The sequence below is a fragment of the Folsomia candida genome, unplaced genomic scaffold (assembly GCF_002217175.1).
Source record: "Folsomia candida strain VU population unplaced genomic scaffold, ASM221717v1 Fcan01_Sc005, whole genome shotgun sequence".
Lineage (NCBI taxonomy): Eukaryota > Metazoa > Arthropoda > Collembola > Entomobryomorpha > Isotomidae > Folsomia > Folsomia candida.
In genome coordinates, this window is record NW_019091197.1 from 9,318,037 (window position 1) to 9,331,462 (window position 13,426).

The 13,426-nt window shown below is 36.2% G+C and overlaps 1 protein-coding gene across 2 annotated transcripts; it reads right to left on the reverse strand.

The window, feature by feature from the left end:
* Positions 1-253: 253 nt before the first annotated feature.
* On the reverse strand, positions 254-7,086 carry LOC110849839. 2 transcript variants are annotated; one of them, XM_022097298.2, is made up of 13 exons: positions 6,927-7,085; positions 5,750-5,907; positions 4,062-4,287; positions 3,306-3,969; positions 3,034-3,185; positions 2,125-2,887; positions 1,935-2,000; positions 1,806-1,871; positions 1,682-1,750; positions 1,564-1,626; positions 1,435-1,503; positions 1,292-1,368; positions 254-1,201 (listed from the first exon to the last, which is right to left on the reverse strand). In XM_022097298.2, exons 6-13 carry the CDS (start codon positions 2,312-2,314, stop codon positions 1,193-1,195), a joined length of 609 nt encoding a protein of 202 aa, XP_021952990.2. In that variant the 5' UTR covers positions 2,315-2,887; positions 3,034-3,185; positions 3,306-3,969; positions 4,062-4,287; positions 5,750-5,907; positions 6,927-7,085; the 3' UTR covers positions 254-1,192. The 2 variants fall into 2 exon arrangements, with proteins under 2 accessions (XP_021952990.2, XP_021952991.2); XM_022097299.2 differs by having other exon boundaries at positions 3,034-3,969; positions 5,750-5,890; positions 6,927-7,086.
* Between the last annotated feature and the right edge of the window lie 6,340 nt (positions 7,087-13,426).

Here is a 13,426-nt window from a genome sequence, read left to right on the forward strand (position 1 = left end):
TCCCATCCTTCCTGATAATGGAAATCGGGTGAGAATGGAGGATAATATGAAGCTTCTTGTTCAGTTCAAAGAAGAGAAGCTAATAAAATTAGGGACCAAAAGGATGATTTTGTTCCCTGAAGAAGGGACAAAATCTTGCAAAGATAGACTGCTAACAAACTTTCCCGCGGTTTTTTGTGTTTTATTTGAAACCGTCGGTGCATTTGCACTGAATACTTTTTCAACATCTGAAATGTGCGAAATGGTGGAGCAGGCTAGCACATTGTCAATACAAATGATCAAAAAAGAATTTTTGGAAAAAATTAAAGAAAAGGATAAAGAGATTTCTCATTTGAAAGAACAATTAAACACTAGAGCCATGCAAATCATAGAAAATCCAGAATTATCTGAAGATGAAAAGAGAGAACAACCAGGCTAACCAAAATAGTAAACATGATGGGGAAAGAGCATGGAGAGCTTTTGTTGGTACAAGCAAAAATCAATGCATCATATAAAAAGTGCACAGATTCACTGGACATGTTAAATTGTTAGATTTTTATTTACTTATTTTTATTTTCAGTAAACAATAGAATACTAAAAAGTTTTCGCACAAACAATGTTGGAGGAATCCTAATTTTATTCCATCAAAAAATAAATAAACAAAACTATGTTATTAATTTTAGATTTGAAGTTAATAAAATTCAATTAAACAATTATGATTAACGAATTCTGTAATCATTATTATAATAATATATGTATGTAGCAAACTAAATAAATTGAAATGATATATGTATGTGCATGTAGTAAAGGAAATAAAAAATTCAAGCACAATTTCTATATCTAAACTGTAAAACAAAACAATATTCATCATTATTTCGCATCGGGTTTTTAAACCCACCAAATTCTAATGCAGGTAGCTGTAGTTCTAAATCGGCTGCACGACAATAACTGCGCTCAATTTTTTCACGAATTGATTCTCTGTGCACTGGGCATGTAAAATTGGAAATTAATTTTTCCTTGACAAAACGTGACAGTCGCTTTGGGAGGGATGGAATCCAATTCTTCCTCTTCTCTCTCTTTTCACAATCGCATGCCATTTTTGGTTGATCAGAGTTAGACACTGATGCAAGAGAAAGTTCATTATTTCCTGCATGGACATGATGATCACGGACATCACCGTCATTAATGTGACGGATAATTTCAGTTTTGTTAATCAATCCAACTAGAAAAAAAGAAATAAATTTTGCAAAAATGCGTAATCTTTGTAAGTATAGTAAACTACCAGGGATTTGTGTTGGTAAAAAATGCTCACCGGCTCAAAAATGCTCCCTAGACTTTGCGTATAATTAGATTTTTCGTCTGAATTTATCATTGTCAACTCCTCATGCCCTAAGACAATTCTTCATCAGCAATAAATCAAATGTAAGAATTGTACAATTTAATTAAAATAAAAACCTAATTTTCTTGATGTTGACTCATCGAGTTCTGGAGTAGAGAAAGTAATTTGCTCAACGAGACTCGTTTCTGCAAAGTAAGCTTAAATTAATTAACTTTATCTGATAAATGAATCTGAAATTAAATAACCTGACGTTTGAGGAGATAAATTTTCAGCTGAACTCTGCTCAGAATTTAATTTTCGCGAAGAATCTGGAGCAAAAAACTAGCTTGTTAGATTAAACAACAGAAGAATTAAAATAACGACCTAAGCTCGCAAAAACTGGTGTTGTTGTTGACGTTGCATCAACTTCTAAGTCAGGGAAAGAAACTTCGTCTGAAAATGAAAGTTTTAATTAAATTTGGAATAATATAATTAATTAAATGCAGACCTAATGTCCTAGAAGCTCGTGTCGTTGTTGCTTCATCAACTTTTAAATTAGTAAAAGTAATTTCTTCTGCAAAATAATGTTTTGATTAAAGATAAGAATAATATAATTTAATTAAAATAAAATAAAGACCTAATTTCTTCAAAGCTGGTCTTGTTGCTATTTTATCAACTTTCAAATCAGAAAAAGTATCTTTTTCTGGAAAAGCAAGTTTAATTAAATTTAGCAAAAATCATTCAAGCTTTTGTTTCATGAAATCATCAAATGCTTTGCATGTAAAAATTTTAAAAAGAATCTATTTTAAGAGAATAAATAAATTTACCTGGGCACATTTCAATTTTCCGAATTAAAGAAGAAAACCGAATTTTTATTATTTCCTTACGCTCCACACATTTTCCAACCTCATCCTGAATTATGAATGCACAACCCTTCTGCGAAATACATAACCTGCATGGTTTTTCCATGCAAAATCCGTTTAAAAATCCAACACAAAATAAAATTAAAATTTTCATTTTGAATAAATCGAACTAAAATGAAGTGAAATGTGTTCAAACTATGATTGATGATTAACATTTTACTAAGAACATTTTCAAACTTCATCTTAAATTCTTAGCTGAATTGCAAGATTCCAATATGCCCATTATTATTATTATTATTCAGTTAGTTAGTCTCATCTAACTCAAACATCTTACTCATGCACACACGTACATATACATAATGTAAGAAGATAAAATTAAACTGACACGAGTATTTAATTTTAGTGAGTCAGCTTAAGACTCGCATTTATTAACACAAAGCATAATTTTTCACTTTGGTTAAATTGCATCCTTCTCCTCTTTATCAATAATTTATTGATTTAAGAACAATGGATTGCATTAATTGCCTAAAATTACCCGAACACGTCTATGGAATATTGGTCAATAATACCGGCATTTGTTTCGACAAACATAAAATCCCAAAATTTGATTTTTTTGAAATAATTTTCAACGCTGAAGATTGTTCTAATTCTCCTTCAACATCTACACGTCCACCACCACCATCACCACCATCAGAGAAACCATGGGGTATGTATTTTTTAAATTTATCTATATTTAAAATGAAATTAACCAAAATTTAAATTTGCATTTAGAAATTGCTTCGCAAGAAGAAGAAGAAGAAGACGAAGAAGAAGAAGAAGAAGTTAATTGATTTTTTTACTTGAAGTGTAGTAAAAATTTTGCTAACCACTGACATTTTCAAAGGGTTTTAATCATGACAGAGTGTCCGATCTATGTGACAACATTTAAGATGGCTGTCCACATGATTCCGCGGCGAATGGTCATGTCCAAGGAGATAAGGTAGTGGCAAAAAATGGCGAGCGGCTCGGTTTCTACGTACTTTTTGCTTGCATATTTACATGCAAAATAAATTAATCTCGTTGACATTTAACATCTCATTACTCGGGGTGTATAGTGAGGAATATTTGGTGGATATGCATGAGTAATTCAGTGCACAAGTAAATACCTTAATGGATCTATCAGTTGACCCTTTCAATTTGTGTGTGGATAAATTCACGCCGAAATAATTGGATTTTTTGTTGATTTCTATCCTTTAGTTGATGGGGTGTAGTTAAAAGGCATAATGTGTATTTGGTGTATTCATGACAACTTTGAGAAATGAGAATGGATTATTTATGTTTATAAATTTGTATGATCCAGAGCTGGGAATAATCGGATTACGGATTAATAATCCCTAATCTTTAATCCCAAAATTTCCCAATTTAATCTTAATCCTTGATCCTAAAAATTCGACTAGGCAAATTAATCCTTAATCCATTAATCCGGTCATGTGATTAATCCAACTATGGATTAAGGATTAACGTTGGGATTAATTTATCTTCATCCAAAATGGATTAATTACCCAGCTCTGGTATGACCCCATAGAACTTAAGAAAGGATAACTTCACATCAACGGCAATATCTATCATGTATTTAAACGATTTATGATTGAATAGCAAATTTTGGGTCGAATCCTAATTGCTTAACATGTTCCAAAGCCGTGGCTTTAATTTCTGGCGTTAGTTCCCTCCCCGTTGTCCACAAAACCCAAGATTGCTGCAAGTCAGACGTCCACGTCGTCACACCGACAATGTAGCTCTTGTTGTCGGAAAACATGAACGAATGGCGGCCTGGAATTTCAGAAATAAATTTCAACAAATTTAGCGATTTTTAAATTAATTTAAAAAAATAGGATCAAAATTTTATTGATTTATAAGCTCACGTCCGCCAAACACTATTTTCCTTTCATCATCAAGTTCGAGAGCGGAGTCGACCTCCTGCCCCCCATATCCGGATAATTTTGAAGTTTTCGCGTCCCAGATGACGTTCGCGTTTAGCATATCAGATTCACTAAGGGAGCTGACGGGACAATGTCTCAAGGCTGAAGTGGTCCTGTAGAGGTCAAGTTTACTCCATAAGGGGAAGTACCACGTGGGGACGGAATGGAACTGAGAAATTTTCAAATTGTAAAATCTGGCAACATTATGTAATTTTTTGGGATTTTGAAACCAAAAAATTTATATGATAAAATATTCACCAAAAGTAAAATTGTTAGAAGATATTATCAATAATTTCCTTCTTTTTGCAAATAAAGATATGTATATGTACACTCTTATAAATCTAGGAAAATCCGGTAGATTCACATAGATACGCCGTCGTGGTATTGATTTACTAATGATTTCATACGGCACGGTGATGGTTTACTACTGACTAGGGAACCTTCCGAGGTGCCCGGCGTGTCCAGGGTACCCACTATGTTTTATAGAATCTACCAGGACCCTAGATGAAGGACCCATTCATATTTACGTGTTAAACTCATATTTGGCGCCTTGGCGTGGCGCCAACTTTAAAAATCTGCGTTTTCGACCAATTTCGAACTTTCATAACTTTTGCAGTTTCCGTGGGATTTTCAAAATTTTGGGCTTAAAATGATCACAAAGGTCAAAATTTTAAGAAACATGTACAAAATTAAGCATTTTTATTTTTTGAGATATTTTTTAAAAAGTTTCGACAAACCCCCATTTTTATTTTTTAATTCCAAAATTTTGAGAAAAATTGAAACAATCGAATTTTAGAAAAATTTCATAGCATACGAAAGTTGAATTCTTTTTCATGATTTTAGGAAATTTTTTTGAAAATCCGACCAGGATTTCAAAAGTTATGGCAGTTATAAAAATAAAAACATGCAAATTTGGCGAATTTGGCGCCACGAAATGGCGCCAAATATTAGCTTACACGGAGATATCAATGAGTCCTTCATCTAGGGTCCCAGTAGATTCTAAAAAACATAGTGGGTACCCTGGGCACGCCGGGCACCTCGGAAGGTTCCCTAGTGAGTGGTAAATTTTTGCGAAACCAATGTGGATGATTAAAAACTGAATTTGATAAATTTACGAAGATTCAGCTTATTAAGTAGCGCCAGCTACTTGACGCGATCGGTTAGTTAGTCTGTCTGTGTGTCCGTCTGTCTGTCAACACTAAAACTCGAGAACGCATCAAGATAATCGAAATCGGTTTGCGGCATCATACACATGACCCCAGGGGGAGGACCCCGTAACCTTTTGGACCACACCCCCTCGGCGCCAGGGGGTGTGGTCGAGGTGTGATCGGGGCAATATGAGATTTATAGCGCAAATAAATCTATAGATGAAATCCAGTTAAATTACGTGTATCTGAGTTGTGCCACACCCCCTCGGCGCCAGGTGGTGTGGTCGCGGTGTCACAATTTGGGCAAAACATGTTTTTGGTGTTGTCGACATGTCGCAATATGGCGACTAAGGTCACGACCAAGCATTCTCAGCATTTTTGCGCTACTTATGTATCGTGCTTTGCCGCACTTTATTTTATTTATTTAGCTTATTATTTATTGAGAATTTAATACGGAGGATTAAATTGTATCTGTATTTTTACCCAGTACCAGTCGAATCCATCCCAAACTTTGGGTTCACAAACTCGTCCTTCTGTCAAAGATTCTTCGTTCAGCATATTTCGTGTTAAAATTGGAAATCCTAGAAACTGGAAGATCAGACTGGAGGACAGGCAGAGTGAAGACTGTGATAGAACCGTATCTGCATTATTGCATAAATATGTTTTAAATAATTAAAAAAATCTCGCTTAAGTTTGCCAAAAGCAAAACGTAGAGACAATGAATTTTCATGCATGTTATTGATTTCTTTAACAAAATTTCCACAATCTTCCGCACGGTAAAATTGGCATATTAATAATAATGCAAAATTTCGGATGTACTAATTTTAGTCGGCGTTTAAAACTTGCAAATAACAAAAATATTAGTTTTCTCAATCCCAGAGATGGGCAATATCAAAGTTTTGGGAAATCAAAACCAAGATTTCCTGTTCCACAAGATGAAGATCACAGATGAGATAAATCTAGGCGGCCTAGGTTAAAATGCCAAAACGCGCTACAAGATCAAAGTCTCGCATAATCCCAAAAATGGGGTATCCTTGGAAAGGTCTTGATGAGAAGATTCAGAATATATATACCTCGTGGCGTCTAGGACCACCCCCTGAAGGTACAGAGATAGAATAATGAGAAGTTTTCCAAAATTTAACACACCAGTAGATTGGGAGCTGTTGTTGTTGTTTGCCTTTATTTCAAGTGTCATACATCCTATCAGTACAAAATTAGACTGGTCTTCCTAGGGTGACACAACTGAGCGCATTATATGTAATAACCTAATTAAATAACTATTTTATACTCCTTAAAATTAACACCTTTTTTCTAACAACCACATATTAACAGACTTTCTGAAGTTAACGTTTTTGTTATCTAATTCACAAAACTCTCTAGGTAGTGAGTTCCACAATTTTGACGCCGAGTAACCGAAGGAGTTTGCATATAGAGAAGTGCAATGAGTTTGAGTAATACAGGAATCAGTAATACAGCTCATGTGGCAATAAACGCACAATCTGTCAATCACATATATACTCCGAACATATATACATATATATTCTATTCGAGGGATGTGACGACATATTTTTGTGCTTTTAAAAAAATACTAATACCAAACAATTAGATCATATGCGAAAGAAATATTAAATAAAATTTATTTTATATTAGCTCTACTTACAATTACATTAAAGGTGCTCGATCTATTAATGTGCCACACTAGACGTCCTGGAGTGATATGATCAAAGTTTTACCGTTACTCTAAATATGTATTACTCCCAAAGGCAAGTGGTTTGTAAGCTACAGCTTTGCACGTTATGTGGACAGTGTCTATTTTCTAATGTCGAGTAGACATATCAAAGAGTTCAGCCGAAGCAGGAAATAAGGTAATGTAAATATACCCAAAAAAACAAACATATCGATAATTTCAGATAAAACTGCTTCCATCATATTGTTTGTGTGTTCCTGACAAGCAGGAAATACATATAGTTGATGGGTGGTAAGTAACTGATAATATTTTTCGGTTAAGTATTTACTTTATTACAACACCATCAGTTAGAAAGTACATAATTAGTAAAGTACCAGTTCTCATGTTCTCCCAGTGAAAAAACTATGTACGTGAGAGTGTGTATATTGTTCACATTTATTTCTAAAACCGGACCCTCTTTAAATTCAGTCTACTGCAAAACGTATGCCAACCTCAGAGTTCTCGACATATGAACCGTTCTATAGGGTTGCCGCGGGTAGCGAAGTTGCTACCCCTTACCCGACCCGCTACCCGCCGTCCAACTACCCGTACCCGCACGGGTACCCGTTACCCGTTATGAAAATTAAACTAAGCATTAACAAACTACCAAAATAAGATTGATTTAATAACTAATTTGCTCGTTTGGGTTGATAAGCACTTGAGATAGTGAATGCTATAATAGAAAATAGTGAATGCTATAATTAGATTGATTTCATCAACTTTTTGTAATAAAAAAATTTGGTTTCATCAGGCAATCGATTTTGACTCGATTGTTTTAAATTTTCACCTGAAGGAAATTTTTGTTTCCAAAATAACTTTCACTTGCAGCCCAAGTGCTGGCTTTAAATAGATTTTGATTTTTTTACGCCCACAAAACTAATTGACAGATCGTGCGTCCAAGGTAAATATATGTTTAAATACTAGTAGAATTAATACTAAAGATTAAAAGCCGGTAATGTATTGCTTAGAATTATTAAGAAACAATTATTCCTACTTGTTTTCTGGGCTATCAATGCGATCGTGTAGATTATTCTGATCTTACTGAAATTTTGAATTGTGTAGTTCAAGTGAATGCATTTCTTCGGGTAGATTAGGCGATGATTAGAATTTGTTGTTTAATGATTTTTACTACGGAAGAAAAAACGGACCTGGAACTTGTTTCCTCCGGTTTGTAAACTTTGACTCGAGACATTTTAATCAGTTCCAACCATCACATAAACCGCCCCAAGAAACGTCGGCTGTATTTACTTTAGATACACAGTCCCAAAATTTCAACAAAATTGGAGTGTTACCCTTCACACAATCGCATTGTGATTTTTGCCCCGATGCTTTCACAGACTTCGAGAAAAGTAAAGCTCGCTTCAAAGTTTGAAGTTCAAGCTATGATTTGATTATAAATCAACGGCCCAAAATAAACTAATAAAATTGTAAGTATGTAAGTTTTTTATACATCAACTGCTTGCATACTGCGCAAGGCGAGTAATTTAATTAAAATTGAAATACCCGTTACCCGCGTGGGTAATAGTCGCTACCCGCTGATTAACGGGTTCCCGCAATATCGGGCGGGTAACGGGTACCCGACCCGTTACCCGCGGCAACCTTACCGTTCTAGTCCATTTATGATACAGAATCGCTGAAAAAAAAACAAATCAAAGATAGGCAACATTGGTTAAAATGTTGTACGAAAAATTGTAATATCTACAGGAATGACTACAGCAACACATGTGCCAAGTTTCAAATTTCCACCTGTAAAAATGAGTCGGATATTTGACACTAAAGTGTAAGAGTCCGTGAAAGCGGTTTCCGAAGACCAGCCAAAGTTCATGCCTTCCTCTTAAAAAGCTTCTGTTTTAGGTATCTAAATCCAAAAAAATACATCGGACTGGTGTCAGGTGACTTAATAGGTATCTCCGAGCTAGATATCAAGGTCATTCCGGTTCTTGCTTTTAAATCTTGGGCGTACTGCTGGGTAAACTTGGCAGTATGTGACGATGACGCATCGTGATGGATGAAAACTTTGTCCAACCCCCTAGGGTAGTTATTTGGAATTTCGACTTCTAACAACTTTCGGAAAACATTGTCCACATAGTACTTGAAGTTAATTTTAGCATTTGACCTGACAGGTATTAATTCTATCACCCCACGGCCCGTCATTGCACCGACCACCATGAATCGATCAGAGAACTTTTCTGTTTTCTGGCACACATAGTTTGATACTGGTTTCCCGTCCTTTGTGTAACAAATTTCTTTTGACCTGTTGCAGTCTTCAACGAATAGGAGTGCCTCATCCAGTGTGACGACATATTTCGACCTTTTACCCGCAAGATAACCCTCATATAGCTTCCTATTGTTTGTTTTTCTGTTTGCAATATGAGATGGTTTTAGTGCGTGGAATATTGCCTTCTGCTGCACGGTTTTTCAAAAATCTTGATGAATGATTGTATTAACATACGACTTGGATACCTGGCATGGCTTTGCGATCTCTCTTTGGGTCGGGGGATTCGCCTTATCAGTGAGACGGTCAATTTTCTTGGGGGAGGCAGAATTCTTCTTTTTTGAGGGGTATGAACTCCGTGATATACCTTGGCCGGATGTAACTTATTGTCGTCACTTTCCTTTACAATTAACAATATTATATATTATGCTGACACCCAGATGAATTACAGATTTTTCCATGACCGTTTGGATACTGCGAAGGGTCAAATTAACTTCGGAAACCGCTTTCATGGACTCTTCCACTTTGGGGTCAATTTTTCGCCGTATTTTTAAAGGTACAAATTTGAAACTTGGCACATGTGTTGCTGTGAACTTCAAAATTATGTGTGCCAAATTTGGCGCAAATTGAATCATTCGTTACCCATGAAATTGTCGTGTTCACGTAATCTACGGACAATCTGTATCACCTCCTTCTACGGTACTCATCTTTGGACCCCTGCTCACCTCTGCCACATTTTGGGTCAAGAAAAATACAACCCCCGCGTTACCGTTTGAACTTTTAGTTGAAGAGAAGGAGATGAATATGTTTATAAAATGCACAAGTAAAGCCAGGTGGCCCATGAATTTTGTTGCAATTATGAAAAGTGGAGATTATTCCGAGATTTACATTTTTCATCGCATCAATATATTTTTGTGTAAAGCGTTTCAAAGGTAAGTATGTGTTTTGATAATAGCACTTGCACATTTCAACATACATCTTCATGACTTTCGTTGTTTATATTTCTTGATCTTCTTTGTAAGTAACTAATTTTCCTATTAACAAACAACACAATAATACGCCTACATTCAAAAACCATTACCAATGCGGCCATGGCAATTACACAACCGCACAAAATGTACAGGGTGACTATCCCTCCCTCCAAGTTGTAGGTGGTGCTACCAAACTTATGACCCCTTTGACAATGTCATCTCTCCCTTTAGGGGAGCACCGCATCAGAGAAATCCTGGCCCGTCGTCCTTGTGGTTGGACGCACACGCGGAGGCTTTCCCCACCCAGGGGAACAATGATGCCAAAGTAATCCAGGGATTTGTACCCGGTTGGGATGCTCATTTCCTCGTTTATGGAACTCAATTTATCACCACTTGTCACTAGCAAGATGTAAACGTTCATGGACGAAATAATTTCTGTTGAACCGTGCCCTTTCCCCACGTACAAAGCTCGTTGAACGGCAATGTTGAACCAGTTGAACATTTCTCTCGTGGCAATTCTATCCTGTGATGAAGGGATGTGGCAAAACATGAGGCTAATCTTATATGCAGGCAGGCGGTCGAGGAAGGCTCGGTATTTAGACGAGGACAGTGTCTTACCTGCCCGTTGGGTTAATCTGGCGATTGGAATTGTGAAAGAGCCTCCGGGGTCAAAGTCTTGATAGGCTGAGTGATTACGTAAAATTTGTAATTCGCAATTTGAAACATTCCCAATCAAGTTGGACAAAGTGGGGAATGTTTCAACTTTTGTAGTCGCATGAATGACATTTGGGATTAAGAGGAATATCTGTAAGAAGAATTTGCTCGGAAACATTTTTTAAATCCGCTTGTATCCGGTGAAATAAGCACAGAGCCTGCTATGTCCAAGTAAAAACTCGATAGGGGACCAGGCGAAATGCGTATTGCAAAAATGTTCAGTTTATTAAGTAGCGCAAGCTACTTTATTCGATCGGTTAGTTAGTCTGTCTGTCCGTCTGTCTGTCTGTCCGTCAACACTATAACTCGAGAACGCATCAAGCTAATCGAAATCGGTTTGCGGCATCATACACATGACCCTAGGGGGAGGATCCCGTAAACTTTTGGACCACACCCCCTCGGCGCCAGGGGGTGTGGTCGCAGGGTGATCGGGGCAATATGAGATTTATAGCGCAAATTAATCTATGGATGAAATCCAGTTGAATTATGTGTATCTGAGTGGTGCCACACCCCTCGGCGTCAGGGGGTGCGGTCGCGGTGTGATCAATTAATTAATTCGAATGAATTGATGAATTAATCATAAATTAATTCTAATGAATTAATGAATTAATCATTAATTAATTCTAATGAGTTAATGAATTAATCATGGATTAATTAATTAATTAATTAATCAATTAATTCAATTAATTAATTGCGCAAATTAATTCTCAGCATTCTCAGCATTCTCAGCACTATTGCGCTACTGATGTATCGTGCTTTGCCGCACTTAATTTTGGATGCTAATAACTAGTCCATCATAACATTGTTCCATTTCCAATTTACGAGCAGATATTAGCATATCAATATTAATGTGTTTTGCGCGATAAAAAACTAATGATAAATTTAATCTTAAAAAATAAAAGTTCTATGGTGAGGTTGGTGGTGAAATTAAACAAAGAAACATGGCATTATTAGACCTATTTACCATACAAGCCCTCACCTTGGGCGTTTGGAGCCCTATATTAATAAGCTAACAAGGGACACTCACGACCTGTCGTTGGTGTCCAGGGTACCCACAATGTTTTTTAGAATCTACTAGGACCCTACACTCTCAGAACTGTGGTAATGAAATTGCGAACTGGTTTATTACTGATCCCTTGATAAACATTGATTTTCCCGTAAAAGTAATGAAATTGTTTACCAAAATTCATTATCATAGGAAAATTTTATTTATTACTGCTTGGTATCATATGGAAATCCAGGGCAGTATAACCGCTTTCCTCTATAAATAATTATAGAATCTCACGGGTCTTACGTAGGCATCATTGGTCGAGGAAAACGAGGCTGGCTCCACCATACGCGCCCTCGTGGCGGAGTGGTTTGATCCCTCGCCTTCATACTCCCATAAGCACAGGTCCAATCCCCTCCTTCATGATTTTCTTCACGATAGCTCTATTGCATGTCCCCGGTCGAGTTGGATCAAATGCCTGGCACAAGAAATCTGGATACTCTTGGTCCGTCAATTTTCGTAAATTTTCGAGAAGGTTTTTCTGCAATGTAAATAAAAGATGAATTTATTTTCAGAAACACAAATTGTTAAAGGAACAAATAAAAAATAAAGGATTATTTCGCAAAAGCTTACCACGGCCGGAGATGTCATCATTGGCAATTTATTGGTTAATTATATTTAATTGGTGTACATTTGTGTGGAAGAATAAACTTCAAGCCTACCACACTCAAACAACTTTACTCTTGCCGCAGAATTTCTGACGTCACACGAAGAGAAAGTTTGTGCAGCGACCAGATTGGAGGAGATTTTGTCTCGCTCCGCCCACCTCGGTGGACACATTTTCCCATCTTTCCAGCAGTCTTTTATTTATTAGTCTATGGTTTTGAGTAAAGTGCTTTCCATCCCTGAGATAAATTTGGCAAATTTATATCGGCGTCAAAGGAAATTTTGTTCGAAATATGATTTATCCGCTAGCTTTTATCCACATGCAGTGAACTTCTTCAGGCAAAAGTTTATAAAAATAATTGTCAGATGTTGTACAAGTCAATATTATCAATTTACCTACATTTTTATGGACATAGTTACTATCTTTCGTATTTTAAATCAATTACTCAATCAATTAAATCTGAGTGTGTGTACCCACTCTAATGTGTCTGATACCACGACAATGAATTTGTAAATAACTCAATCTCCCAACCATACATTGTTTTTCAAAAGCAATTTGACAAGGGGTAAAGCTAAATGAAGATTATGATTTACACTTTATCAAGCTTCACTATCAATAAATTTATCAACCAGCGTGAATATAATGGGTGGTAATTATATTTATAAGTGAGGTCATCATTTGCCTCGTATAATTAAAAACCTCTGAGTACAGCTTTGCCTAGGCCGAACCAGGATCTGATCAGTATTATCAACAGAGGGCGGATATGTATGTATTTATAACTTTTTCATACAAAACCAGATCGTACTGAAACTTCGCATACTAACGTCTTATCTAAGTGACATCTCAAAAATTCAAACATAGTTTTCCATATTTCACATA